Here is a 26,390-nt window from a genome sequence, read left to right as displayed (position 1 = left end):
GCTAGCAGGTATTGCCTGCTTTGACTCGTTACGTATCGCTGTCAGCCTCACGGTTTTACGTGTCTGTTAGGGAGAGGTTTCCACACCCTTATAAGAAATGCTTTGTTCCCCTCTGATCTCACAATCTACCCCTAGTGGGGCCCACATCGATTGGAGAGGATAACGAACCATTCCTTATAAGAGTGTGGAAAACCTCTCTAGTAGACGCGTTTTAAAATCGTGAGGCTGATGACAATACATAACGGGCTAAAATGAACAATATCGGTTAGCGGTAGGCTTGGACTGTTACAAATAATACTCTATCATATACAGTAGATTCGGCCGAAATGAGCTGACCTAAGATTGGTAGTTTAAATTCCTTAAACTAAGAGATGAGGAGGTAATGGGTCGGATAAGTAGCAACTGAGAAGAATAAGAAATAAGAAATAAAAAATAAAAAAAAAAAGCCACCACAATAAAATAGATAAAGGAAGGCCTATAAATAATAAGCATGAAGAAAAACTCAGTCCTTATTGTCGTCCCAAATGATCATTCACATTTAGTTTAAGAAATTGAAAAGGAAAAAGGTAAGCTTGGAAGGATGGGTTCATCAAATGTAGCTTCCATTTTGAAAAGCAATCATAATTCACACCTGTTCTTTTCAACATAATTAAACAATAATAATTTGTACCTTCTTTTTCAAACCTCCCTAATACACCAACTAATGTCAACTCAATTGGTCAATTTTGTGATTTTTAGACTTCTTTTGGTGCATATAATTCGAGTGTTTTGCTTTAATCTCTGTACTTTTGTAATTAAATTCCAACAAGTTTTGATATTTCTAAATAATTGTGCAAGCATGTGAGCTCATATAAATTGTACTGTACCTTTATTGATTATATATAACCTTAGAAACAAGTGTGAACGGCGGAGAGAGCAGTTTTTTGCGGCTTTGAAGGCAATTTTGTCTGCCAAATCCCAACCTGCCAAAGCAATGAGAAACAACATCAGGAAAGCAGCATTAAACCAATGGTATATTCAGCATTTTCTAAAGCTTCTTCCTTACAATTGTTAAACTAACAAGGATTGAGCTAACCTTGAAGAAGTTTATGATTCTACCATATGATATGACACTTGTTTAAGAGAGAAAATATCAATAATAAGAATATTACATATTATGAGCTAAACAGTGCATGAAGACTATTACTTATCACACTTTTGTTAGTGGGAAAACTTGGGGAAGTTCAGTAATTATATTTTGTTATGTGAATCAAAACAAAATGAGGCAGATATTGTTGAGATATTGTTGAATACAACTATGTGGGAAACACTCGCACTAAGACCAATCAAGAAGAGAATACAAGACACTTTATAGAATATTGCTACTTTGTATTGCTTGGGATGATGAACTAAATAGGGTGGAGGGTATTTATACTATATAGTAGCCAATCTATTCCTAAAATTTCTCAACGTTTTTTCTTAAAATACCTAAATCATTTTCCTAAAATCCCTAAATCATTTTCCTAAGTTTATTCCTAAATCCTAAATCATTTTCTTAACATAAATATAGTCACTCATACCATGGTTGAGCTTGACTCTATTGGGATACAATAGTTGGGCTTGACCCTATTGGGATACAATAGTTGGGCTTGACCCTGTTGGGATACAATAGTTGGGCTACTGATGATATTTTAACAGATCGTTGAAATATAAAGGTAAAGAAACAACATTTGATAAGTGGCAGGGAATAACAAACGCTTACCAGCATATGTTTTGAGCAAGAGTTGGGACAGGAAGATCGGATATATCCGGGGGCTACGTCGAGGGAGGGCGAACACCTGTTTCATTGTTTTGGCATTTCTGAACTTCAATAGTTCATCTGCTTCATCCACAATGACCACTTGATTGCCTCTAAGTATTGATCGTTTCTTTGTAGTGCAGTGATCATGCTAAGAAAAGTAACCTTATCCGGTTCTATCCTCTTTTCTCTCATTTCTTTCACCAACTGAGCGGCTTCTTCAACCATCCCTGCTATTCCATATGCCTTGATCAATGCGTTGTAGCTATACAGATCGGGTTCGAGTCCACATGCTTTCAGTTCTGTCAGCACTTCCTCGACATCGTCAATCCATCCTTGTTTTCCATAGATGTTGATCATGATGTTGTAAGTGTATTGGTCACGTTCAGAATTCGAGTCCTTTAATTGCTGTAAGACTTGTCTGAAATCATCCATTCGGCCTTCTTTGCCATAAGCATCCAACAGAGAATTGTATGCTTCAAGGGAAAGCGAAAAGCCATTAAATTCCATTGTTCTAACTGTGGACGACATGTTTGCGAAGTCCTTGCTCTTTCCAAACGCAGATATCATAGTATTATAAGAGATTACATCAACCAAACCTTTTTTCTGAGCCAGCAATAACAGTTTTCTGGCCTTGGAAAAATGCTTGGACTTCCCATAAACGTCAAGCATGACATTTAAGGTCACGGTATTTGGAGCAAACCCACGTTGAAGCATTTCATCAAAAAGGCTGGAAAGCTCATCAACAAGCAGAGCACGGGAACAGCAATTTATGACACAATTATACATTTCCTGATCCCAAGAGACGTCACTATTCAGTATCCTATAGTACACATCTTGTAGCTTATCTACCATGCCACAACGTTGATAAATACGAAGCATGTCCCGGAACAGATATATGTCTGGAACAATGTCCTGCTGTTTATCCATCAAGTCAAGAACTGAGCATGCATCTTCCAATGATCCAGCTTTGACATACATTCTCACAACAACACTGAAGGCAATCAAATCCAAACGAATGCCTGAAGATTTCAGGCTTAGATAAAGTTTCTCCCCGTCAGAGAACCTACCCATGATGCTGTAGATATCAATCATTGTGCTCGTGATATGCAAGTTCGGTTTGTTTTCATGTTTGGGTAGTTGCGTGTATATCTTGATTGCATTCTCGAGATGGTCTAACTCTTTACACGAACAAATTAGCAAATGATATAAATTCTCCTCAAAACGAAGATCATTCCACTCTTTTTCCCTCAACACTTTCAAAGCATCATCCACTAAACCGTGCTTCACATAAGCCATTACCAGAATCGAGCAAGATGTCTGGCTGGCCAGAACTTTCCGATAGAACGATCCTGTCAAGAGGAGAGGCACACTTTTTATTCTTCTAGCCTTTTCATAAGCTTGTAAAACATTTCCAACAATGGAAGAAAGCCGGCATCCAATCTTCAGCATATCATTAAGAGTTTTAAGTGCACCTGCGTCATCCTCATGTTTGGCTTGAAGATTCATGAGGGTGAACAAGTTAGAGGCATTCGGCATATATCCTTTTCGCTTGAGTTCCTTAAAGTACCATTCTGCCATTTGGTAATTACCAGCTCGTCCCCAACCTTCAATCATGGAGCGATAAGTCGTTTCATCAGGTTCTACACCAGAGTTCTTGATGCTCAAGAACAGGCGTTGAGCAGCATCCATATTCGATGCTTTTCCATACCCAGTAATCAACGTATTATACGCAATGATATTAGACGAAAACCCATGTTCTTCCATCGAGGCAAACACAAGTTCAGCATCCTCCATTTTACCTTGCTGACAATAAGCATTAAGCATGACTAACCAGTTCTCTACATTCGGTGTTACCTTATCTTCTTGCATTAATCGAATCACCTCTTCTGCTTTATCGTACAAACTCAAACGCGTGTATATAGTAATCATAGATGCATATGCCGTTTCGCAGACAATCCCAAAGTTTCTCATCTGATTAAAAGCAAACTCTGCCTCCTTGAGGCTACAACTCTTCTGATAGAGGCCCATAAGCATTCCAAACGTTGCAACATTGGGCAGCACTTGCCATTCCAACATCATTTGAAACCATTTAGCACCCTGCTCTACAAGCCCCGACTTATAACAAGCATAAATAAGGGTGTTAAAGACCTGAAAGTCCAATTGATCACTCGACTCAGCTCTAACTTCTCTAATTAGCTTCTCCGCAGCATCCCAATCTTGTTGCCTGCCCAACACTCGAAGAATCAAATTATACGCACTCACATTGTGTTCTAATTTCCGGTTGATTCTCATCCACTCAAAGAAACCTAGTGCTTTTCGATCATTACACTTCTCTAACCTTTTTAAAATGGCATTGCAATCCTCTAAACTCAAATCGGACGATATAGTGGAGTAATTGACATCCAATTCGCCACCATGAAAAACAATGCTATCGAAAACTTTCTCACTACAATTCTTACTGAAACTAAAATACGAACCTGGCGCTCTCTTTGATGGCTTCTTGCCGCCAAAATACTTCTTCCTGGTGTCAATTTCATCAACCGCACATTTCGATTCGTAACCGCCGGATGTCTCCGGCTCGACCTTAGAAGGCTTGTGAGCCCTAACCAGAGAGTAAAGTACGAAGGACTTATTGAGATGAATATAACCAGTGATAGAGAAAACAGAGCAGCAATCAGAGAGCAGAGATGAATTAACCGGAAAATCGAATTTCTTAGAATGGAAAGAATCTAGAGAGAAGGAGAGTTTCAGGGAGGCCATGGCTGAAGATTGAGCTCGCAAGTCAGAGGTCAGCACAACGCATGGTGAAAACAAACGAAATGCAAAATTCAGGTCATCGATAGTATTGTGAAACGAGGGTTTATGAAAATGATAATCACCATAGCTTTTGGGATGGAGGAGATAACGGAGATTGAAGCAGTGGAGGAAACTAAGCGATCAAAGGATTGTCTGTTTCCCCGACCTCAAACAAATATCAGCGGGGATTCAACAACTGTACATACAAACCCCACCAACCCAATCCAATCCAATCTTATCCAACCCAACAGTCATTCTGAATTTATTCCGGATCGGCTTGACGAAGTGTTTTTAAGTAAATTTTCGGAAAGTATTGGTGTTGGAATCAGAAAAATTTCAAAATAATTTCAACTTCTGGAGTTCAAAATTTATTTCAATATATATATATATATATATATATATATATATATATATATATATATATATATATATATTTTTTTTTTTTTTTTTTATAAATAAATTTCAATTTAAAGTTTATGAAAATATGAGAAAATTTTAAATTTCGGGTATTATAAAATAAAATAATACAACGCTTCTACGTTTGAATACTAACAAAAACTGAATCTCTTCCGCTTTCAAGAAGAGGGTGGACTTTTGAGCGACTCTTTCAACTACCGCTTAATCTCCCAACAAGTTGCTCAGTTTAGCAGATCTTCAACTTTCAAGAAGAAGACAAACTAATTTTTAAGAGCGAAGACTAAAGAACCTACTAAAAAGATAAAGTCCTAGCGAAGACTGATTCATACTGATTCATACTCAAACAAGCCTTCGACTTACCAGAAGAAGGCAAACTAGTTTTTAAGAGTGCTACTAAAAAGATAAAAGTCACTAGATAAAGTCCTAGCGACTCAAAGAAGCCCAAATTTGAGTTTAACCCACTTGAATGTATAATCAAATCATTCTGTGTACAATGGCTGTGTACAATGGCTGTGTACAATAGCAGTGTTCTGTGGTCAATTGTAGGCTGTGATGTGAACCTAATAAACGAATTTTTACACACATGGGGGTTCCTCCATCCGGAACCCCCCATACTATCCAAACACCATGGAAATTAGCTTGCAACTAATTAATCTTGACCTTCATCACCATTTGAAATGTCAAAAAAGAACTTAGGGAGCGATGCGATTCGAGGAAGCTGCAAAAACAAATCACCAAATGAATCTTTCCTTGACATAGCTGAGGCTTGTATGCTTCCAGGAACATCCTTGTTAACTTCTGGATGAATGTTGATATGGTCTCCAGTATCCCTGCCATCCCTCCACTCTGTAGCATCCTTGAGTCGAACTTCCTCTTCGTGATTGTCAACAAAGTTTTCGCCACTGGTTTGGGAACTTTGAACGGCAGCAGGTTCTTTCTGCAAAAGGCAACAGAGAGAATTGACTCTTGACATGACTGATACCTCAGCAGGAGCTGCTGATGACAATTGATCGTCACTCAGCAAGTAATGTGCAATTTCATTCAGCATAGATTGGTATTCCTCCGAGCCATCATCAACAAAAGGCGTCTTTGTAGAAGCCATTTGTTCTGTAATATGATGTCCAATGTGGCTTACAAGGTCACCCATCGACATGGATGGATGAATCCCCCGAACCTTTATCTGCTCCCAGTTTCTCGGCTTCCTGCTAACTTCAGTACTTCTATTCTCTTCAATCTCATGAGCGTCCATCACTAACGTACAAATGGTGACATTGATCAGAGAAAAACATTGGGAAGCAAGCTATAGAGAACGAAGAAATTATGTAAAAAGAAAAACTGGAGGGTACTCCAAAGAAAATTCGCTAAAACTGGAAATCGAGACAGTAACATTCACAAATACTAGATGATTAATGCAAAGCACGTCTAGGATGCTATCGTCGCGTACATGCTTTTGAAAATCCAAGGCTAGTATAATTGACTAATCAGGGAAGTCTGATAAATTTAAAAGAAATCGAGCATGCTATGACATTGATCTACCTGGCACCCATCAATATCATATCTTCCAAAGATTAAATGCAAGGTAATTACTAATGAAAATGATCATTTTTCAAGCCCAGACCAACTTGCAAGTTTATTGTACCTGAACTGGGGGAAGGCACCTCCACAGTGAAAGGTTTGAACACCATTTGAGGGGAAGACTGTTCGACCTCCAATGATGACGCAACAGATGATGAAACTACATCCTGGAAAGTAGTAAGTAGAGATTGATTGTCATTCTCTGCTTGCTCCACGGTCGTAAAAGTAGAGGCTGATTCAAAATATGGAGATCCTGACACGATCTCTCGTTGTCGGCTTAAGAAGTTCAGGCGTGAATCGCACTGGATGAGCTTTTCGAAATGCTTGTTTAGAACCCCATGTGGACATTGCAGAAAATGCTGCCTATACACCACCGGTCCAATTTACATTAAATATAATGCCCTTAATCAGTCCTAGCTAACTATCCTACAAGATGAAGGCATGCTCGAACAATTACAAAATATACTTCTCATACATGTTTGCCATTTTCTTCCGTCAAGTCTCATTTAAAATAATCCGAGCAATGAGAGTCTCAAGAACATAATTAGGCAACTTTCTAATCGGACAAAAAAAATCGTTGAATTAAAAAGAATGCAAGACATGATCCAGCAATTGAGATGCAACAGTCTTCCAATATAAATTGCATGTATCCATACCAAAGAAGTAATGGGGGGAAAAATGCCATGGTCAACAGGAGAGATACAATAAATTCTGAACCTGCAAACCCAATTATCATCTACCAAGATTAAAGTAGTGAAGATTTACCTCTGTATGCTGGCCTCACCATCAGTAAAATCAGCTGCTGCTTGCCACAAGGTGTGCTTCCTCGGTTGAGGGTTGGTCTCCCTGAAAAACAGAGGCCGTCTAGCCAGCTGCACTAACCAAGCACACCAAGACTCAAGTAAATCATCAAACACAAACTAGAATGGAAAATCCAAAACTGATGTTCATAAATAATCATGAAGTCAATACCACAACGTTTAGTATAGCAGGTCCATCCTCAGGACAATTCGCTTTTAAAGCCATAATGTCTGACCATTGTATCTCAATTTTACTTTTGAGTCCACCCTCGAGGATTTCCCAGACGATCTTATGCTTAGCATAATAACACTTCGCCACTAAATCACCTTCATGTCTTGATTTATACTGCATCATAAAATGAGTCAGCTGGAGACATGCTTTACAAACTCAAAAATAGTAAGGCATTAGTATCTAATAATTTAATAAAGACCTCCCAACGTCCAATCTTTAAAAATGAAGCTGGGAAGTTTGAAGCCTTTAGTTTCTCAATGGTACCCGGCAGGGTAGCCTCCTGGTTGTCTTTTTTAACCACAAACTCAAAAGTTTCACTGTTTGAAGCTCCAGCCACTGTAGACGCACTCTCCTGAGAAAGCTTCATTTGAATAAGATCCAACAGGGACGGGCTCTTCCTTAGCATCAAACCAAGAGGACTAGGCTCATCGAGTGGATTATTGTGTGAAGAGGATGCATGTAATGTGTCAGGTCCCCAAACAGACTGCTAATCCACAGACAACATCAATTGCTCATTAATTAAATTCTATTCAGAAAGAACAGAACAAACATTTCGATCTCGCTCACTCAAACAAAATTTTGCAACAGTTATTAAAGCGGATTAAGATTAACTAAAACTTATGCAACTGTTCACTTCTCATCCAAATCCTAAAAACAAACCGAATAGACACAAATGCATTCAGCTCAAGTAGTTTGACTATAACCTACAAATGTTCAAATGAAAAGTCGTTTCACCAAAATAGCGTACTAATTTGGAAACAAACGGCCATGAAAATTTTCCATTTCTTTTCAAATCCGCACCATTCATCGAAACCAGATAGGAGCGAAACAGATTAAGAAAAAACCTTATGAAAATCGGGCTTAAGCCGCTTGTCCAAGTGATCATGCTCCTCGTGGAAGTAATCAACACACTCCCGCTTCGCCGCCAATTTCTCGGGATACAACGTCATCTTGGAATTCACGAATTGCACCATTGATATTCGAAAACGCAACAAGATTATACGACAGAAAGGAGAAGAAATGCGGGAAGGAGAGGATCACGAACCCTAGAATTAATAAGGAGGAAATTAAATTTAGAGCGGAAGTTGTCGTCGGCACTTGGCGGCGAGGAGACTGCTTATATCAACACGTGCCGAGTTGAAATTCCCATGTAACTCGATCTTCGATCAAGATAAAAGGAGGGGAAATTACGGAAGTAGAGTTGGTGCATTGGCAGAGAGATGCGGGAAGGAGGGGTAGAGTTGTAAACTCGATTGACACGTCAGACAAAATGGGAATATACGTGGGAAAGCGATGGATTGCGTAAACAAAAAAAGACGGCGACGGCGACGGCGAGTGGATGGTTTTTGAAGGATACGTGGCAGACAACCGAGAGGAAGCTTAGTTGTTAGGTATGGCCATGGGTGTTGCCTTTTTTACGTAATCGGCTGACACGACACGGCTGTTCCATAAGTAATAATATAATGTCCCACTTCAACCTTTTTATATTCTTAGAAAATTAAATAAATAAATAAATGAGGGTAAAGTATTAAAGATATATATATATAAAGTACAATTTTATACTAATTAACGTGTATTATTTTTCTCCAACGTGGAATTTCAGCTCTTTATAATATATATATATATATATATATATATATATATATTAAATACAATAGTTGTTTCATTTATCGAACAAGATTTAGATATACCAATTTTAAGTAACAATCAAATTTATTTGATCGAGAATTTAATATCTTAAATATGGAGATTTAAGTGAACAATCATCAACTTGTAACGCTCCACTCACCAAGAAGCTTGATTTCCAGTTGCTAGCGGTTACGGACACATTATATTTTTACATAAAAGCCAGCTAAAAATAACAAAAATATATATTTAATATTTACGATAAAGTCATGTACAACACAAAATTATAGATAGTTTCAAAATATGATAAAGTAAATAACACAAACGGTGAGATCTCACATTGGTTAAAAGAGTAGAACGAAACATTCCTTATAAGTACGTTTATAAGGGCGTAGAAACCTCTCCTTAATAGACACGGTTTAAAATTGAGAGGCTGATAATCGTACCTAACGGGTCAAAACGGATAATATCTACTAGCGATGGATTTAAGCTATTACACAAACAAACTCGGATCTGGGTAGGATCTCTTACGTCTCCAACTTGTCTATGCTCTCCGAACAAATGCATCTTTTTTGGGATTGAAAAACAAGTTTAAGCACAACAAATGCTAGTATATAAACAAAAAACAATCATATCCCTTAATGAGAATGTCTTCAAAGGGACGCAAACACAAGATGGGGCTGGACTTGAGCACAAGAAGGTGACAACACCTCACAACTTTAGCCTAAAACAGAAGCTTCAACTTTGAGTCAAAAAGAATGGTTTAAGCATGGCCAACTTGCCTATCCATCCCATAATTGACAAATGAGATAGCTCAACCACCACATCAGTTTTAGTATCATTTTTAATGTAATGTAACGATCAAAGCACACCGCTATCAGATATTGTCCTTTTGAGGCTTTTCCTTTCGGGCTTCCTCTCAAGGCTTTAAAATGCGTCTGCTAGGGGAAGGTTTCCACCACACCCTTATAAAGAGTGTTTTGTTCTCCTCCCCGACCAATGTGGGACATCACAATTAAATTCCTTTTCATAAAAAAAAAATGGATGCATCTAATATAAACAAAAGCTAGAGAGATCAGAATAACTACAGTAAGATTATGACTTCACCTGTTCTCTTGGAGTGATGATTTTGATTCTTCTTTGAGGAAGTAAATCAAAGAAGAAATCAAATTTGTTTATTGTATAAGTAGAAATTAGATATGATTACTTTGTTTATGAGATGAAACAGAGCAAACAGGGCAGACATCCCAGATCCTCATAATTTATAGAAGAAATAAAGCTCCATCTTTGTAGCCTATCAAGTTAGCAAAAAGAAAGAGAGGAAGGGAATTAAAAGAACGCGTACCATTATCAACTGATGAAATAAATTAGAGATAAGATCTTTAAGCAATCGAATTTTTCCATTTGATGAGTTCTGGAAAGTTGAAAATCGTTTGATTACACATGAAGTGAGTAGAGGCAGGTGTAGTGGGGCGGGGTGATGACCTCTACTTGGCCTGCCTATTCACCTTCAGGTACGGCAAAGCACCAATCACATTATCGTAGTCACTTCGGCTCACTGGGTGCTGTGTTAAGACGGAAACCAATCAAAGAAAACACTCGGTAACATAACCAGATATACAAATGCTGAGAACTAGCCAATTTTCCTTGCACAACAAGACTTTTTTGGTATTATAAAAGGCACTTTGTTCATATAACAAAATCATAGGCATGAATATTGTTGGTAAAATAGTTCATTAACCATAAGATCTATATGCCCACAGGGGAAATCAGAGGACTCGACCAGTTGGTAACAATCTAGATCGAATCAAATTTGAACAAAAGGCTAAAGGAACTGCCTTTGTTGCTCTCAGACGCAACCAATGAATCAATAACAACTAGGCTGTGTACTACATTCTGAAAATTCAAAACCAAAGCTATTTTCTTGTCAAATAACTTGTCGCATAGTGATTGAAAATGGTGGCTGGATTGGCTAAGTTTTGATCCATTTATATAAACCCTCTCCCAGAAAAACTCTCAAGGGTACAAGTTTGGAAATTTCGCATTACAGATACAGAATCGTAAAAATAAAAACAAGTAAAGATGGCATACCATTTTGGAAAGCCGTAGTTTCCTCTTTGTGTTCTTCTTGTACAGCAAATGCTGCTTTCCAGCTCTCCTCCGAACGATTTTCCCTCGACCCGTTACTCTGAATCGCTTTGCTGAAGCCTATCCAGTCACACCAAACAATCAAATCAAAAGGAAAAAGAAAATTACAGTACAATACAGAAAGAGAAGACAATGTTAGGAGTCACTCCCATCCCATCCACAATTATATGTGATATTGTCTACTTTGAGCATAAGCTATCGTAGCTTTACTTTTAGTTTTCTAAAAGGCCTCGTACCAGTAGAGATGTATTCCTACTTATAAATTCAGGATCAACCCCTTAATTATCCGATGTGAGACTTTTCCCCTAACAATCCTCAACAATCCTCCTCTCGAACAATGTACTCTATAGAGCCTCTCCGAAGATGTATGGAATTCTTGAACAACTTCTCCTTAATCGAGACTCGACTCCTTCTCTAGAGTCCTCGAACAAAATACACATTTTGTTCGACTCTTGAGCCACTTTTGACTACAAGTTTGAGGCTCACAATTTCTTTGTGCGACATTTGAAGATTCTATTGACATGGCTAAGTTAAGGGCGTAACTCTGATACATGTTAAGAATCATGACTCTCCACAATGATATGATATTGTCCACTCTTCGTGACTTTCCCCATAATGCTTCAATACCAATAGAGATTATTTGTTATTTATAAATCCATAATCAACCTCTATCTCCCCACCATTCTCAACAAAAATAATAATGACATTAGCCCCTTCAGTAAGTGTCTAGAATTGGGTACCGTAAGGAGTACTTGAAATTCAATCCCATTCTCGAATCATAATACAAATTCGATTAAAACAAAAAACAAACATATCCGACTATCTAGAAGACTGAAATTAACTTCAATTAATCAGAATCCAACCAGAATTGAACCATACAAAAATATCCCAAAAATACACAGAGAATTGAGGGAAATAGAGACCTTGTGGGTTTTCATTTTGTACCCTTTGGCAGCGACGACAGTGAAGGGAGTATGAATTCGAGAACTGGGAGCAATGTGAAATGGCTTCTGAAGTAAAGCGACTCCAAACCTGGAAATGTTGTGGGAGGAACTAAGCCTCAACGAGTACGCCTTGTTCGACGACGGGAGCCGGACGGAACTACGAGAGACGCCAACTGATGAGCGAGAGCACAGTGGGTAAAACCTAAGACCAAAGGACGCCGTCGCCGAAGCAGATGCCATGGCTCCTGAAGCTTGGAAGCGTCTCGTCTTTCTCCTTCTTGCCAATCTATACGAGCCTCAAACTCGGCCTGCCGTGCGGATAAAGTGAATAGCTTTTATTTCATTTATCATTTCTTAATTTTGAAAAAATAAAAATATTTTTAGGGCCAAAATGGGACATGCACATTGGTCATCCTCATATTTATTATATGTTACAATTTTTCATTTAAATTTTTTTTTAAAAATTATACTTTAACGTTTTTGATATAATCAAATTAAATATATGATTTAGAAACATGTTATAATTTTTACAGATATTTTTTTATGACCAGAAGAAAAGCTGCCCTGAGCTGGTTGGATATCAATTCATTATCTCAATGTCCTTTCAATCATTGGTTTTTATTATTTTATTTCTACCGTTAATCAATGAGCCAATATATTAAGACACTGATTTTAATTCCTTATTTTTTTATTAATACACAATTTATTCCATCTATTAAACTTTAAAATGTCATTTTTATTTGGTGGTGAAGAATTTGAGCTCGGCTAAAAAAATAGTGATTGATAAAGTGACACTTGTGAATAATATGAACTGAACTAGTTGTAGGTGACATTACTAGACCCATCGACAGTCTTGCCAAGAAAGAATACCAAACCAATGTTAAAAATGGATGATAAATTGAGCTTAAGACTGATGAAAAATATAAAAATGACAAACAAATATCAGCGATCCGTTCAAAAAGGATAACACTCTATTAAAGAAAAATAAAATATTTTTATTGATTCAGTAAATTTTAATATATATATTATATCTCGTGAGATCGGACAAGATTTATGCAAGTTGACCCTAATTCTTAATAAATATAATTAGCATGATATGGAAATATTAATCATTTTATATATGGATATAAATAAAATTGGATGTAAAACTATGAAATATTAAATGTAGAATAGCAATCAAATTAGTAAAAGTGAAATTATTCCGTCATTTGGTGAGGAAGAAAACAATATAAAATCCCGTTGTTTGGAAGAGCGGTAGAAAGTGATAGCGGAAGAGGGAAGCTTCCAGGCAATGAAACCGATGAAAGACGGCACAAATGGAGAAAGAACAACCGTCATGGCCGGCTCCAATTTTACCACGAACACTTCTAAAATGGAAGGTTAAAGACAAGGTAGAAGAAGCCATCCACTAAAAAACCGATTGATGAAGCATTAGCAAAATAAGAAGAAAAAGATAAGGTCCATGGCCGGTTACCTTACAGCTAGCTCTATATTCAATTGAACGCCAGCCCTAACTCCACTCATCATCGCCTCCGATCTCGAGATTATATAACCTATCTCCTTCCTTCATAACTTTTATCGTCAATTTTAAACTTCTTGGAAATTTCACAATGGCGAAATCCACATCGCAACAACTTCAGATTAGAGAATCGAACAACAATGTAAATAAAAATATTGTAATGAAGACGAAAACAAAGCGAACTCGGAGGAGCGTACCGAGAGATTCGCCTCCTCAACGAAGCTCCATTTACCGCGGCGTTACTAGGTTTTATTCATCGCCCTTGCTTGCTTCTCTACGAGCTTCTGCTTCTTCTTCTTCGTCTCTCCCTGTCTCTGTCGATTGATTCTGACTTCGATTGCGCTTCTGTAAACCCTAGGCATCGATGGACGGGCAGATATGAGGCTCATTTGTGGGATAAGAATTGCTGGAATGAATCGCAGAACAAGAAAGGAAGACAAGGTAATTATATATTTTTAAAAAAAATTAAATTACAAGTTTTGAAAAATAAATAACCCGGCTCACTCGGTTTCGTTGTCTCGGCTTGGCATCTCGGCTTGGCGTTCGCTCAGTTTATCTTGGTAAGCTATTTATTTATTTATCATACTTAGAATTTAATAAATTCATTATGTATTTTTTTTTAATTATTGAATATATTTATTAATGAGTTTTTACCGTTTTTTTGGTGGTAATTTTGAAAGGTGCATACGATGACGAGGAAGCGGCAGCCCATGCGTACGACCTTGCAGCACTTAAATACTGGGGCCAAGAAACCATTCTTAATTTTCCGGTGATTTTTTTTTTCTCGGCTTCCTAAAAGTAATTATAATAATAGTAAATTATATTTAGGGTTAGAATTTTTATAGGTTATTTTGGTAATTTCAGCTATCGACGTACCAAAAAGAGCTGAAGGAAATGGAGGGACAGTCGAGGGAAGAATACATTGGGTCGTTGAGAAGGTTTGGATTGCTTATCCCATAAGATTATTAAGGAAATTACATTATTTTGGATCGTTGTTAGGATGTATAGACCTCCGAAAAAAATCTTATACCAATATCGTTAATTAACGTTTAATTATTAAACTTCCAGAAAAAGTAGCGGGTTTTCTCGTGGGGTTTCTAAATACAGAGGCGTTGCTAGGTAATTTCTTTTTATAATTACATTTAAATTATACAAAATATAATTAAACTTTTTTTATTTAATAAATGAGCTTAATTTGAATGTGCAGGCACCATCACAATGGTAGATGGGAAGCTCGAATTGGCAGGGTGTTTGGCAATAAGTATCTCTATCTTGGAACATATGGTGTGCTATTTCTTCCATTTTTATTTTGTAATGAAACCAATGTAATAACGCTACAAATATTTGTTTTATATAAAAAAAAAAATTAATATTTTTTATATGTACATTATACATTATTTTAATTTGGATATGGTAGTTTATAAATTATAATATTCATAAAATGCAATGGATGAATTATACTACTAAAAATTCATGCATTATTAATTTGATTTCTATCATTGTAATTTAAAAAGTATATGAAAAAAGGTACAGGGAATTAAATAATTAGAAACTAATGTGTTGATAACTAAATCTTCGTAGCGACGCAAGAAGAAGCAGCCACGGCGTACGATATCGCAGCCATAGAATACCGTGGACTCAACGCCGTCACCAATTTCGACCTGAGCCGTTACATTAAGTGGCTAAAACCCTGCAACGACGTCGTTTACGCCAGCGACCACACCCTCAACATTGACTCTGTCCTCCCAAGCCCTAAACAAGAACTGGACCTAGGGCTCTTCCCGGCGGACCAAAACCAAAGCAGCACCGATTCGGCGACGGCGGAACCAATTGCCTTACCTCCATCCCACAGACCGACCACCACCACCACCACGTCAGCTCTCGGCCTCCTGCTTCAATCTTCCAAGTTCAAGGAAATGATGGAGATGAATTCGGCAACGGAGTGTCCGTCGACGCCGACGTCAGCGGAGAAGCTCGAACGGCGACGGTGCTTGTTTCCCGATGATGTTCAGACTTTCTTTGCCTGCGATAGCTCGGGATCTTACTGCTATGGAGAAGCGGATGATGCAATTTTTAGCGATTTCAACTGTTTCGTACCGCCGCCGCCGTCGCATTACGATTTTGACGATTAGAAGAAGGATAGAAGGATCGAGGAGAATAATTAACGAAGCATCTGCAATATTGATTTTAGATTTAGTAAGAGGACTTTTTAACATCTGCTGATTAAAAATAATTCTTTTATTTTGACTAAAGATTCCAATACCCATAAAAATTTAGTTACGAATTTTTAATACATTTTCGTGTTCTTGAAGATTGTTGGGAAGAAGATTATAAATAAAATAAAATAAAATAAATAAATAAAAAGATTTATAGGGGCCTTGGGGTGATGACGTGGCAAAAAATTTGTCGGTATCTGCATCAATCAGCAATAGTACTCATTTGGTTGGAACTTGGAACGAGCTGGCAAATTTTGAAAATTCCCGCGTACTCCATTTTTCTCCTCCCCGCCCCCACGAACATTAGCGATTGTTTGGTGGCAATTTCGTAAATCCACTCAAGTAGTTGGGTCTTAATCGTAATTTCAAGAGGCCTCTCCTCCGTGAATATATATAATTTCAGTTTTCCCGCCCAATTTAGTCTCATCTACTTCCCTCCTCTGCTACTTTTTTTGTTCGCTGATTTTTCCACGAGAAAAATGCCAGACTTGGGTAATCTTTCACTCTCTGCAGCTCTTACGCTCACTCGGTGCCCTAATATCAAACCTGTTATTGATCCTACTGATATTACATCTTCGCTCCTCTGCGACGATTCTGTTAAATCTCTGCCTACTGGTAGTATTTGGGGGCAGGGGTTTCAATGTTCATTTCCCAACGATGATGAGGTCGGCAGAGGCTGTGGGATTAGGGTTTCGAGCCAGAGCGGAGACGCGTTGGACAGATCTAAAAGGCATTATGGAGGGAAGAATTTGGAAGACCATGTGAAATCTTGGGTTCGTAGAAAGCAAGAGTCCGGCGTTCCCGAGTCTCGTTGTTCATTTCCATTTCTCGAAGGCGCTCGGAAAATGGTTATTTATCTTCCTGTTTTATTTTTGAGTTTTACATGCTACAGTATTGGAGCTGGTAGATTGGTCGTGTTTAGCATGTCTTTCTTTGATGGAGTTCCGTTCTTCTTGTTTCTAGACAAGGAACTTTGTTTTTATTTAAATTAATAAGGGTTGAAGTTCTAGATGACATTTCTGAAGCCGAATCAAATGTTTTCGTGGAAGTGTATATTGAAGTAGTTCATATACCTTTGAGAAATGCTTGAGGAAATAATTTGGATGTAGAGCGTAGCAATTTTAGTTTGAGTAGCTTATGATGAAAATTCTTCCCCCACCGATGTTGATTTTAACTGCTAGTTAGTTTCTTTTTCTTTAATTTGTTGTAAGTGGACGTGTAGCTGATAATTGAAAAGTAAGCACGGCGCTTGAACTTCCTTCTTAAATTTTATGTCAATTAAATTGTTCCTTCTACTGGCTGCTCCAGGTAGAAAAAGAATGTTTGTGTTGCCGGAGATATATATTTCCCGGAGAGGAGGTCGAATGCAGTATTCGTGGCTGTGGAGGAGTTTACCATGCAATATGTGCCAAGGAAAGCTTGGGATTCTCAGGTCACAGGAAGTTCAAGTGCCCTCAACATGTAATCTCATTCTATCATCCGTTAAACTACATATTTTCTTTTCATAGTAAAACACAGACACAAACATCCTCTTTAACCATACAAGGCGCCCTTCTGTCTTCATTACAGCACAGCCCTCAATTAGCTTAAGCTGCATATTGACAATACACTTGCCCTTTTCATTTTCCTCAAAATTTCAATACCTTCTGATAAGATGACCACTAGGATCATCTAATGCACCAGTAGGGGCTTTATTCATCTTAGCTTGAGTCAGTCGATTGCATTTTCTTGAACTTTCCCCTCTTTCCTCTTCTTAAGGAACTAAATCCAAATTTCTTCTAAAACAACTACTCCGTATATTTGTTTTGTCTATTTATTAATTATTATTACCTTTGTTGTTATCATTATTTTTTAGCTGAAGTTTTGTCTTTTGAGATTGAGTTTTTTAGATTTTACATTGAAAAATACTTATATTATCATAATATTTAGAATAATCAAACCCCATTGATTAGAATTAATCTGAACTATAGTTAGTTAAATATAGTCGTTGAGAAGATACTGATCATTGAAGTCGTCAGTGTGTATTTATGAATATGGTCGCTTTTGGTTGTTTATAAATATGATTTTATCTTTATCTTGCGGTAGATAAATGGTTCTATAATTTTCGAGAATCTTGCTGCATTCTATGGCATTGGAACTCGTCTATGATATTTTATAATTGAATGTAGAATTATTGTGATTGCACTTCAACACAGTTTTTATCAAATAGTTGTAAACATCAGCTGATATGTGTGTAAATATATGCTTTTTTGGGAAACAGGAATGCTTTATATGCAAACAAAGATTACATTGGAAGTGCATACGCTGCACTATAGCATCGCATGATAAATGTGCACCATGGCCAGATAAAGTGATGCATTTAAATAATCAACCTGGAAAAGCCATCTGCTGGAGGCATCCAACCGACTGGCGAGTGGACTTAAAGGTCAATTTTCTTCTATCCTTTACCTCCAAAGTTGTATTTGCTTTTCTCTTTGAAGATGCCTTCTCATGCTCAATGTCATTGATAAATCTGAACCTTCTGATTTGAGTATGCTATATGTTATTCAGATGTATGCCCGTATTTGAAATTATAACTTCTCTGTGGTCACTACCAATTGGAAAATGAAATGATCGCTTTTTTCTTTTGAATTTAAACTTCTTATGCTATAGTAGCCTGCCTATATGGATGTTTCTCTTTACAAAGTGCTTGTAAAATAATGTTGCATAGGTGATTTATTGTCTTTAGCTGTATTGTGCAACTCAATCTCGAGTGACTGGTAATTTCTGAAAGTTATTCCTGATATGAAGCTTACTATGTTGTTTTATGTGGCTATGATGATATTAGCTTTGTGACACTGTATGTCATTCAGGCTTAGAACGTCTTTTCGGTTTATTCATTTTGAAGATACCTAGTTTTAATGCTTGTTTATCTGGCTAGTTAATCTTGTCTTTGACCTCTCTCTCTCTCTCTCTCTTTTCTTGTTGAAGTTTTACTTCTGCATCTGTATCTTTATCTTTAGGCTGGCTGACAGGACTATTATATTTGTTGAATGGGCAGCATGCAGTGACAACAAATGACATAGAGGTTCGATTCACAAGCAATTTACTTTGTTAGGTTCTCTTACTCCCTACCTGGTGAATGTGTCAAGTATTCGTGCTACATTTTGAATTTTCAAAGCATGGAGATCATACACTTTGGGATTCTAACATTTTTATTTGTTTTCGAGATATTTAGATTAACATTTTATCTTGATTAAAACCAGCACCTTGTGTTGAGGATTATTGGGAGTGAGTCCCACGTTGGTTAATTTAGTGGAAGATCATGGGTTTATAAGTGAGGAATACTATCTCCATTGGTATGAGACCTCTTGGGGAAGCCCAAAGCAAAGTCATGAGAGCTTATGCTCAAAGTGGACAATATCGAACCATTGTGGAGAGTCGTGATTTCTAACACCTTGTGCATGTAAGACTGATGCAATTTATATGTGCCTTTGAGTATACGCTCTCATTTTTCATTTGGGCTTTCTAGCTGCGTCATTTTTTTTTCTCATTTGAATTTTCACTTGAAGGTTATTAATAATTTATTGATTTGAACTAAATTATGTAACTGGTTCTCATGTCACTTTTTCCTGTTCTTGGTCTAACGTGGTTTTATTCTGAGAAGATATGCCTAAAATCGACAGAGAAGATTAAAATATGGAATAGGCTTGCATTTGAATCTAAATTTATATTGCTTGATGTTCTCACTCGCCAAGCATCCGGAGAAGAAAAGGGGTTCAGTGATACATCACGTCATAAGTCACGTGCTCTATTCCTTTCTTTACATTGTGTCTCACGAAGTTTCTTTTTACTTCACATTTAGGAGGTATTTTGTCGCTTGCCTCTTCCCTATGTTGATGAGGAATTCAAGATTGACATAACATGGAAAGATATGGAGAAAAAGATGGAGCCACCGCCATACACCCACATAAGGCGCAGTATCCTTTTTGTATTGTTGGTTATATTTGAACTGTTATAGAAGTAAATAACAGTAGGATGATTCATAAGTAAACGTGGAAAGGCATTCTTATAATGATGTTTAAAAGTTTCTTTCAAGCTTCTCCGTCTTTGTATTCATAGAAGTTATATCTTCTATGGTCGGGCCTCATTTATATGCTTTGAATAAGTTTTTAAAACATTTTTAGATTGGTAGTTTATTATTGATGAGTAGGTTTAATTAAAATTTCATTTACAATAATCGTGCCATTTTTCTTAACTGAATTAAGATATTTATCTAGTAAAGAAAAAGCGGGATAGTGGTGTTGCTGATGGCATTGGATGCACAAACTGTAAATCTGAATGCTCGGATGACTGTGTGTGCAGGTGAGACTACTTTTATCCAAAAATGTTAGTGATTGATGTCCACCATATTGTTTTTGTATGTTTGCTATTTTCTTTAAATAAGACAGGAAGCTTGTAATGACAGATATTAAAGAATATGCAAGAGCATGCACTTGCCCAACAAGTTACCAGAAAAAACTCCAACCCAAAAGATAAGACCTGCCTGATAATTATAAAATACCCTAGGTATTGAGGTCCAAATAGAGACATTAAACCTGATAACCTCGCATATCTCCCTCACAAAACTCCCTTTATCTCAAAATACTATGATTCCCCTCAACCTAATCTTCCACACCCCTTAATAAAAGCAAGCCTACCAAAGGACTTCGCCCTTCTTTCTTAAAAGGGGAAAAGGGGACATCAAAACCTTCTCCATCATAGCCTTACCATTAATGATAGCTGTACAATTTTAATGATAGCTGTACTGGTAGCTCCAAAGAATATGGGTTTGGTGTTCTTTTACAGACCTCCACTTCCTAGTAAAACGGAACTCTTCCATCCAACCCCACTTCCAAACTCCACCAAAAATAAAAAGAGGATTTAAAGGAATACACATTGTTTGATGTAAAAGGGTCAGCCCACCCCCCCCCCTTCAAGAGACCATATTCCAAAGAAATCAATGATCGGAGCCCGAAGGAAATTCAAGCACCCAGAGACTGTCTAGAGTCAAGGATCCAATTCAACCAGCCCCTGGAGAGGATTCTTATATGACACATAATAAATGCATTCTGCACAAGCGTCTACAAGACATCTTCAAAATTTGTTTGATACGCTTTATTTCTTAAAGTTGGAGTTATTTTGGATGAATAAGTGATTTTTTTCAAATTACTTACAACAACCCATCCATCATCTGATAACGTTAGTATGTTTATAATTTGTACCTTCTTTTTTTGTATAGATTCATTATTTTCAATGATAGCTGTACAATTTTTGATCCAGTCTCTTGAGTTGTCACCGCATTTCCATCTCTGCTTCATTGTATAAGCACTGAATTAGCTGTCATTATGGCTTATTAGGGTTCAATGCATAAGCTGTTCAAAAGCTTGCCATTGCAGAGACACTTGTACGAATAGACCATTCCGTAAGGAGAAGAAGATCAAAATTGTCAAGGTAAGTTGGATAAATATATCAAATTCTTGATTTTTTAGGTATGGTTGGATAACCATTTAGTTTTTGGTTTTTGATATTTGATTTTTTTAATCTACTTTTTTTTTTTTTTACAAATATTTTTAAAATCCAAATTATGTTTTGAAAATTTAAGAGTAGTTTTAAAAACTTTAGTTTTTGTTTTTTAAATTTAGCTATCAATTCAAATGTTTCCTCTTAACAGTGATGAAAACATTGTATATAAAATGTGAGAAAACAGCAAAATTGTTCATAAATGGTTATGAGAAATAATCTTTCAATTTTTGTTAGTATTATATCTAGCAAGTTGAATTTTATTTATTTTTCTTTTCTGAATTCCACCTTTTAAGTAGTTATTTATTGATAAACCAATTTCAGACTGAATATTGTGGCTGGGGTGTGGAGGCAGCAGAGTCTATTGGTAAAGGTGAATTTGTCATCGAGTATATTGGGGAAGGTAGTTCTCGTTTTTCTTTGCATACAACATAATCAATTTATTGGTGCTACATAAATCTCTACTTTTTTTTATATATTCGTCAAATTAGGGAATCTTTATCAAAATACAAAACTTTCCCAACCTTTTCCATATCCAAGTATTTTAACATTCTTGAATAATATTTTACCTCTCAAGGGAACGTTGGTACTAAATACAAAATTTAGCAGCTAAATATTTGAGATAAACTAATGTATAATTAAATTTAGAGATAATTTAGATTAGTGACAATTTCAGTCAAAAGTAGGATATAATAAAGAAATTTCCAATTGTATGCGAATAATTATCAGAATCGACGAAGGTAGAACATCACAGAAACACCAGAAAAATATAATTTCAAACTTCGCCCTCTCCCTTGTCTGGTCAGAGTATTTGTCTCATTCTTTGTTGGCATGCTAGCAAATGATAACTCTAAACTGCACTGAATCTATTCTTGGCTTTTCCTTTGAAATGAACGACATAAGAGAATGGGAAGGTCTTGCTGCACTGACTTAAGAGTCTATCTAATGGTTGAGGTCTGAATATGTAATAGCCCAAGCCACTGGTAACAGATATTGTTCGTTTTCACCCATCTCTCCCTTCTCTTAGGAGCCATAATCTATCATAGACAACAAGCTCAGGTTACTTATTATCCTAGCACGTCATTCAGTCAAGGGAAATAAATAGTAATTGTAATAAACATGTTTCATGACTTACATCACCATAAGACTTCTATTTTCTGAGGTTCTAGAGAACGTTCAGAGCATTTCTCTCTTCTACCTTATTTCTAAATTCGACCTTTAAGGTCTTCAATAAAATCTTGGAAGTTTGATCCAATCGAGAAAATTAATTCTCAAACTTCCACCAACTTTGCTGGGTGAAAGGTCACTGAAGCAAGAAGTGGTTTCTAGATTTGAAGTGGAGATCTAACTTTTTTTTTCTTATTGCGTCTTTAATTTGACTTTGATCTGGATTTTAAATTTATGAGCAGAAAACATGCTCTTTTAGCTTCCTAGGAGAGTAGGGCATTGGAGTTCGATGAGACCGAATGTTTTCTTTTTTGCTTTCTTGAACATCATGATTATACGCTGCATTGTCTTGTTCTCAGTTATTGATGACGCTCTATGTGAACAAAGGCTTTGGGACATGAAATATAAGGGCATGAAGAATTTCTATATGTGTGAAATTCGGAAAGACTTCACAATTGATGCAACTTTCAAGGGCAATGCATCTCGTTTTCTAAACCACAGCTGTGATCCCAACTGTAGTCTTGAGAAGTGGTTAGTTGGCTTCCCCTCTGTTTAATCTCTTTTTTCTTTTTTTGCTTTTAATTGTTTTTCCTTCTGAGTTCTTTTACCTCTTGTTGCAGGGATTGTAAACTAGTTTTCATGTTTTGTTTGTAGGAATATACTCTGTTAACAATTATATATAAAATTACACAAAATGATGTTTGACACAATAGTTTTCTGCTGATGCTACCTTTACAATAACCATTTAAGATAACTGCTTTGTTGACGTACTTTGGTCTGTCACGTCAATGATGTTTATTGCGTAGTCATTGATTCTTTCCCCTTATATGTGACGGGAGGCGCAATGGTAGAGGCAAGTCACAATGCTAGCATATCTTAAAACCATCCAATTTTTCGGCAGGCGTGAATAGTAGGTCACTGCCGACTCATCTTCCAAGTGTTTATCAGTTGGGAAATCGTTTTAATTGAATATCTTTACCTTCCTCTTTGTTGCCTTTTGCAATTTATTGTTTCATGCATTTAGGTTTTGAATTGCAATGGTTTATTATGAAGTTGTTGATTCTTTTTAAGGAACAAGCTGTGCATATCAGACAAGTACTGCCTCAATGATTGCATCATTGTACAAATCCAAGATTCTCTGACTAATAATATTGGTTTTGAATAGGCAAGTTGAGGGGGAAACACGTGTTGGTGTGTTTGCTGCTCGATCAATTGAGGTTGGAGAGCCGTTAACATATGACTACAGGTACGTATTAGTACCGTCTAAAAGTTAATCATTTGTTTTTCTATTACGTATGACGACTCTAATTTGTTTGGTTGAAGCAAACGCATGCATGAATATGACTGTTTTCATGTATTTAATGTGAACCTGTGATATTCGGGATGTTTTGCGATTGTCTTTCAGTGATCATTATTTTTAAGAAGAAAACTGGTAAACACCCTCCTCCCCACCTGCCCTGCGTTTTCTTAAATATATTTTATTTTAAGTTCTTCACGAGCATGAGGAGATTTGAAACCCAAAATGTAATGTGCATTTTCCTGCCGTGAACTTACTACTAATTTGTAGCGAAAATTCAGGCTTTTGTCTCATTGATATGCTTTATACCTTTATGCTGGACCATCATCCTAGTCTTCTGTAGTAGAGGATAGGGAGGTTATTTGCTTTTTTGGCGAACAATACCCATGTTTGCCATAGGAAAACATATTTGGAATGGTCAAATACCAAGGAAATCGGTTGTCAGTTGTGCTTCTGTATTGAAAATCTAAAATAATGGGGGACATTTTAGAATTAGAACTGTGATTGGTCAGCTTGCTTATCGGCTAGGCTTAGTTGAATCTCGTACTTTTTTAATCTTATGAAACTTGTCGAGCCTTTACATTTTTGGGGGTGTTGATGCATGTATATGTTGTATTTGATATTGAACAAAGATTTTTCATCATGAAGATTTGTGCAATTTGGACCTGAGGTGAAATGCCATTGTGGTGCTTCAAACTGTCAACGCTTTCTTGGAAGCAAAAAAAGGATAACTGCCATGGACCTCTTCTGGGGTACAAAACGCAGGAGAACGTCAGCAGCTCGCATAACTGGTATAACTGTATGATTCATATTAACATGTGTGGTTGGGTCAATATCACTGTACATTAATACTCTTGATATAAAATGGGCCAAGACGCTAGAAGAAAACAAGCAAAATAAATTTGCAATGCTATTAAATTCTTTGAATTTCAACAAACCATTGTGAAGTTCTCCAGAATTTTCTTGTTGGAGAACGCTGAAATTGAGGAATACGTGTAATTGATTTTATCCGATTTATCTAAAGAAATCAAGGGATTCTTATTTAGTATTAAATGTTTCCATTGTTCTGACTCATTACAGATGATTTAGAGAGTGATGTTCAATCCGAGGATTCATTTGATAGCCTTTATGCATGTAATTTCTCTAGTCGAAAAGGGTTCACTTATTTGCTAAAAGTTGACTTTAAATCTTAACCCCACTTGGATCTGCTATAATAATATGATTTATAATAATGTGGCATAATCTATTACGTGTATGTATCCTATGTTTGGAGTTGTTCCTACTTTAACTAGTTAAAACTTGCCTGTCATGTGGTTCAAACAAATGATTCATGCTAATCAGCAAATTTTATTTTGAGCAGATTCCATTAGTCTTCCTTTGCATCTGATTCTGCCGCCTGTATTGCTAACTTTGCATCTTCAGCTAATTCCCTCTTCAAAAGTTCATAAACTCCAATCAGAAGTTCCAAGGTAATGATGAAATTATAAAAATTTGCTGCTAAGTTAGTATTAGGCAAGTAGAATAGTGACCTGCAGTGATGTTGCTCTTGACGAGGCGACCCACAAGTTTGTAAAAGAATGTCTTTAGAATACTCAGGGTGGCCTTGAACTACTATAATATAGTCTCTCTAATAGCAAATATTTGAACACCTTTCCTGTCTGAGAAACCTACGACTAGAGCCCCAAACTTCGTATTGGGGCTCTCAATTATGAACAGACCGCTTGGGATTTCCACAATTCTCACCCCAATATCCCACCCACCCTGTGTCAGCCTTCCTGACTTACCCACCCAATGCCCTACACAGCACATGTCATGACCACACAAAAGAACACTTTTCAATACAATATTCAAGTATATCTTCAACACGCAACAGTCTCTAATTTTAATGTTAATTTGCTTCATAGACGCCAAGCGTGTCGATAAGAGCCAAAAATTGTAGGGTAAAATTCTATAGTCATCATTATAGAATTGTGATTTCTAATTTGCCTACAAACTATCCTTTTGTACAATATAAAAGACTAATATTAGCCTGAATTTCATCTTTAAAAAAGAATAAAGAAAAAGGAAAAAAAAAAAGGAAAAACGTAGCACAGGAATCTGGGTTTGAACCTAAAAACAGCCCCTTTCCAATCCTCTTTGAAAAAAAGTAGAGTTTTTGCTTTCTTTCTTTTCTCCTGACCCTTAGTTCTCAAGCTTCGTAAATTGCGAAGGAAATATATTGTATTATATATATATATATATATATATGTATTTATTTATTAAGCAGGCAGACAGAAAACAGGTGGGTTTAAAAACAAGGATTTAGTGTTTTTTTTTTTTTTTTTTTTTTTGG

General features: G+C 36.7%; 5 protein-coding genes and 1 long non-coding RNA gene across 8 annotated transcripts in view; 2 read left to right on the top strand and 4 right to left on the bottom strand.

Moving 5' to 3' along the window:
- Positions 1–512: 512 nt before the first annotated feature.
- Positions 513–4,796, bottom strand: LOC111430111 (pentatricopeptide repeat-containing protein At4g30825, chloroplastic). Its single transcript, XM_023066276.1, has 2 exons — positions 1,742–4,796; positions 513–962 (listed from the first exon to the last, which is right to left on the bottom strand). Exon 1 carries the CDS (start codon positions 4,538–4,540, stop codon positions 1,847–1,849), a length of 2,694 nt encoding a protein of 897 aa, XP_022922044.1. The 5' UTR covers positions 4,541–4,796; the 3' UTR covers positions 513–962; positions 1,742–1,846.
- Positions 4,797–5,431: 635 nt separating this feature from the next.
- LOC111430114 lies at positions 5,432–8,798 on the bottom strand. 2 transcript variants are annotated; one of them, XM_023066281.1, is made up of 6 exons: positions 8,446–8,798; positions 7,800–8,087; positions 7,541–7,714; positions 7,334–7,440; positions 6,633–6,931; positions 5,432–6,244 (listed from the first exon to the last, which is right to left on the bottom strand). In XM_023066281.1, exons 1-6 carry the CDS (start codon positions 8,572–8,574, stop codon positions 5,643–5,645), a joined length of 1,599 nt encoding a protein of 532 aa, XP_022922049.1. In that variant the 5' UTR covers positions 8,575–8,798; the 3' UTR covers positions 5,432–5,642. The 2 variants fall into 2 exon arrangements, with proteins under 2 accessions (XP_022922049.1, XP_022922050.1); XM_023066282.1 differs by having other exon boundaries at positions 7,800–8,084; positions 8,446–8,795.
- Positions 8,799–10,555: 1,757 nt separating this feature from the next.
- Positions 10,556–12,656, bottom strand: LOC111430115 (50S ribosomal protein L35, chloroplastic-like). The gene is made up of 3 exons (XM_023066283.1): positions 12,298–12,656; positions 11,318–11,434; positions 10,556–10,791 (listed from the first exon to the last, which is right to left on the bottom strand). The coding sequence occupies exons 1-3, from the start codon at positions 12,556–12,558 to the stop codon at positions 10,714–10,716; spliced, it is 456 nt and encodes a 151-aa protein (XP_022922051.1). The 5' UTR covers positions 12,559–12,656; the 3' UTR covers positions 10,556–10,713.
- Positions 12,657–13,635: 979 nt separating this feature from the next.
- LOC111430117 lies at positions 13,636–14,257 on the bottom strand. The gene is made up of 2 exons (XR_002708276.1): positions 14,035–14,257; positions 13,636–13,952 (listed from the first exon to the last, which is right to left on the bottom strand). It is a non-coding gene; the product is annotated as an uncharacterized LOC111430117 (long non-coding RNA).
- On the top strand, positions 13,900–16,096 carry LOC111430116 (AP2-like ethylene-responsive transcription factor At1g16060). Its single transcript, XM_023066284.1, has 8 exons — positions 13,900–14,083; positions 14,196–14,278; positions 14,389–14,397; positions 14,518–14,606; positions 14,702–14,775; positions 14,906–14,956; positions 15,045–15,121; positions 15,419–16,096. The coding sequence occupies exons 1-8, from the start codon at positions 13,929–13,931 to the stop codon at positions 15,967–15,969; spliced, it is 1,089 nt and encodes a 362-aa protein (XP_022922052.1). The 5' UTR covers positions 13,900–13,928; the 3' UTR covers positions 15,970–16,096.
- A 382-nt stretch (positions 16,097–16,478) lies between these two features.
- The window catches only part of LOC111430113 (histone-lysine N-methyltransferase ASHR3-like), a 12,238-nt gene continuing 2,326 nt past the window's right edge, over positions 16,479–26,390 (top strand). The window contains exons 1-13 of one of the 2 annotated variants that reach the window (XM_023066278.1): positions 16,479–16,901; positions 17,362–17,514; positions 18,314–18,478; positions 19,094–19,120; positions 19,898–20,012; positions 20,301–20,397; positions 21,432–21,525; positions 21,919–21,997; positions 23,121–23,292; positions 23,927–24,007; positions 24,707–24,849; positions 25,139–25,192; positions 25,419–25,527. In XM_023066278.1, coding sequence (XP_022922046.1) covers positions 16,533–16,901; positions 17,362–17,514; positions 18,314–18,478; positions 19,094–19,120; positions 19,898–20,012; positions 20,301–20,397; positions 21,432–21,525; positions 21,919–21,997; positions 23,121–23,292; positions 23,927–24,007; positions 24,707–24,849; positions 25,139–25,192; positions 25,419–25,527 — 1,658 coding nt within the window. In that variant the 5' untranslated portion in view covers positions 16,479–16,532. The remainder of the gene's footprint in view (positions 16,902–17,361; positions 17,515–18,313; positions 18,479–19,093; positions 19,121–19,897; positions 20,013–20,300; positions 20,398–21,431; positions 21,526–21,918; positions 21,998–23,120; positions 23,293–23,926; positions 24,008–24,706; positions 24,850–25,138; positions 25,193–25,418; positions 25,528–26,390) is intronic. The other variant, XM_023066279.1, reaches the window with a different exon arrangement.

The sequence above is a fragment of the Cucurbita moschata genome, unplaced genomic scaffold (assembly GCF_002738365.1).
Source record: "Cucurbita moschata cultivar Rifu unplaced genomic scaffold, Cmos_1.0 Cmo_Scf00032, whole genome shotgun sequence".
Lineage (NCBI taxonomy): Eukaryota > Viridiplantae > Streptophyta > Magnoliopsida > Cucurbitales > Cucurbitaceae > Cucurbita > Cucurbita moschata.
Note: the sequence above shows the minus strand (reverse complement) of the source record. Positions and strands in the feature narration are given on the sequence as shown.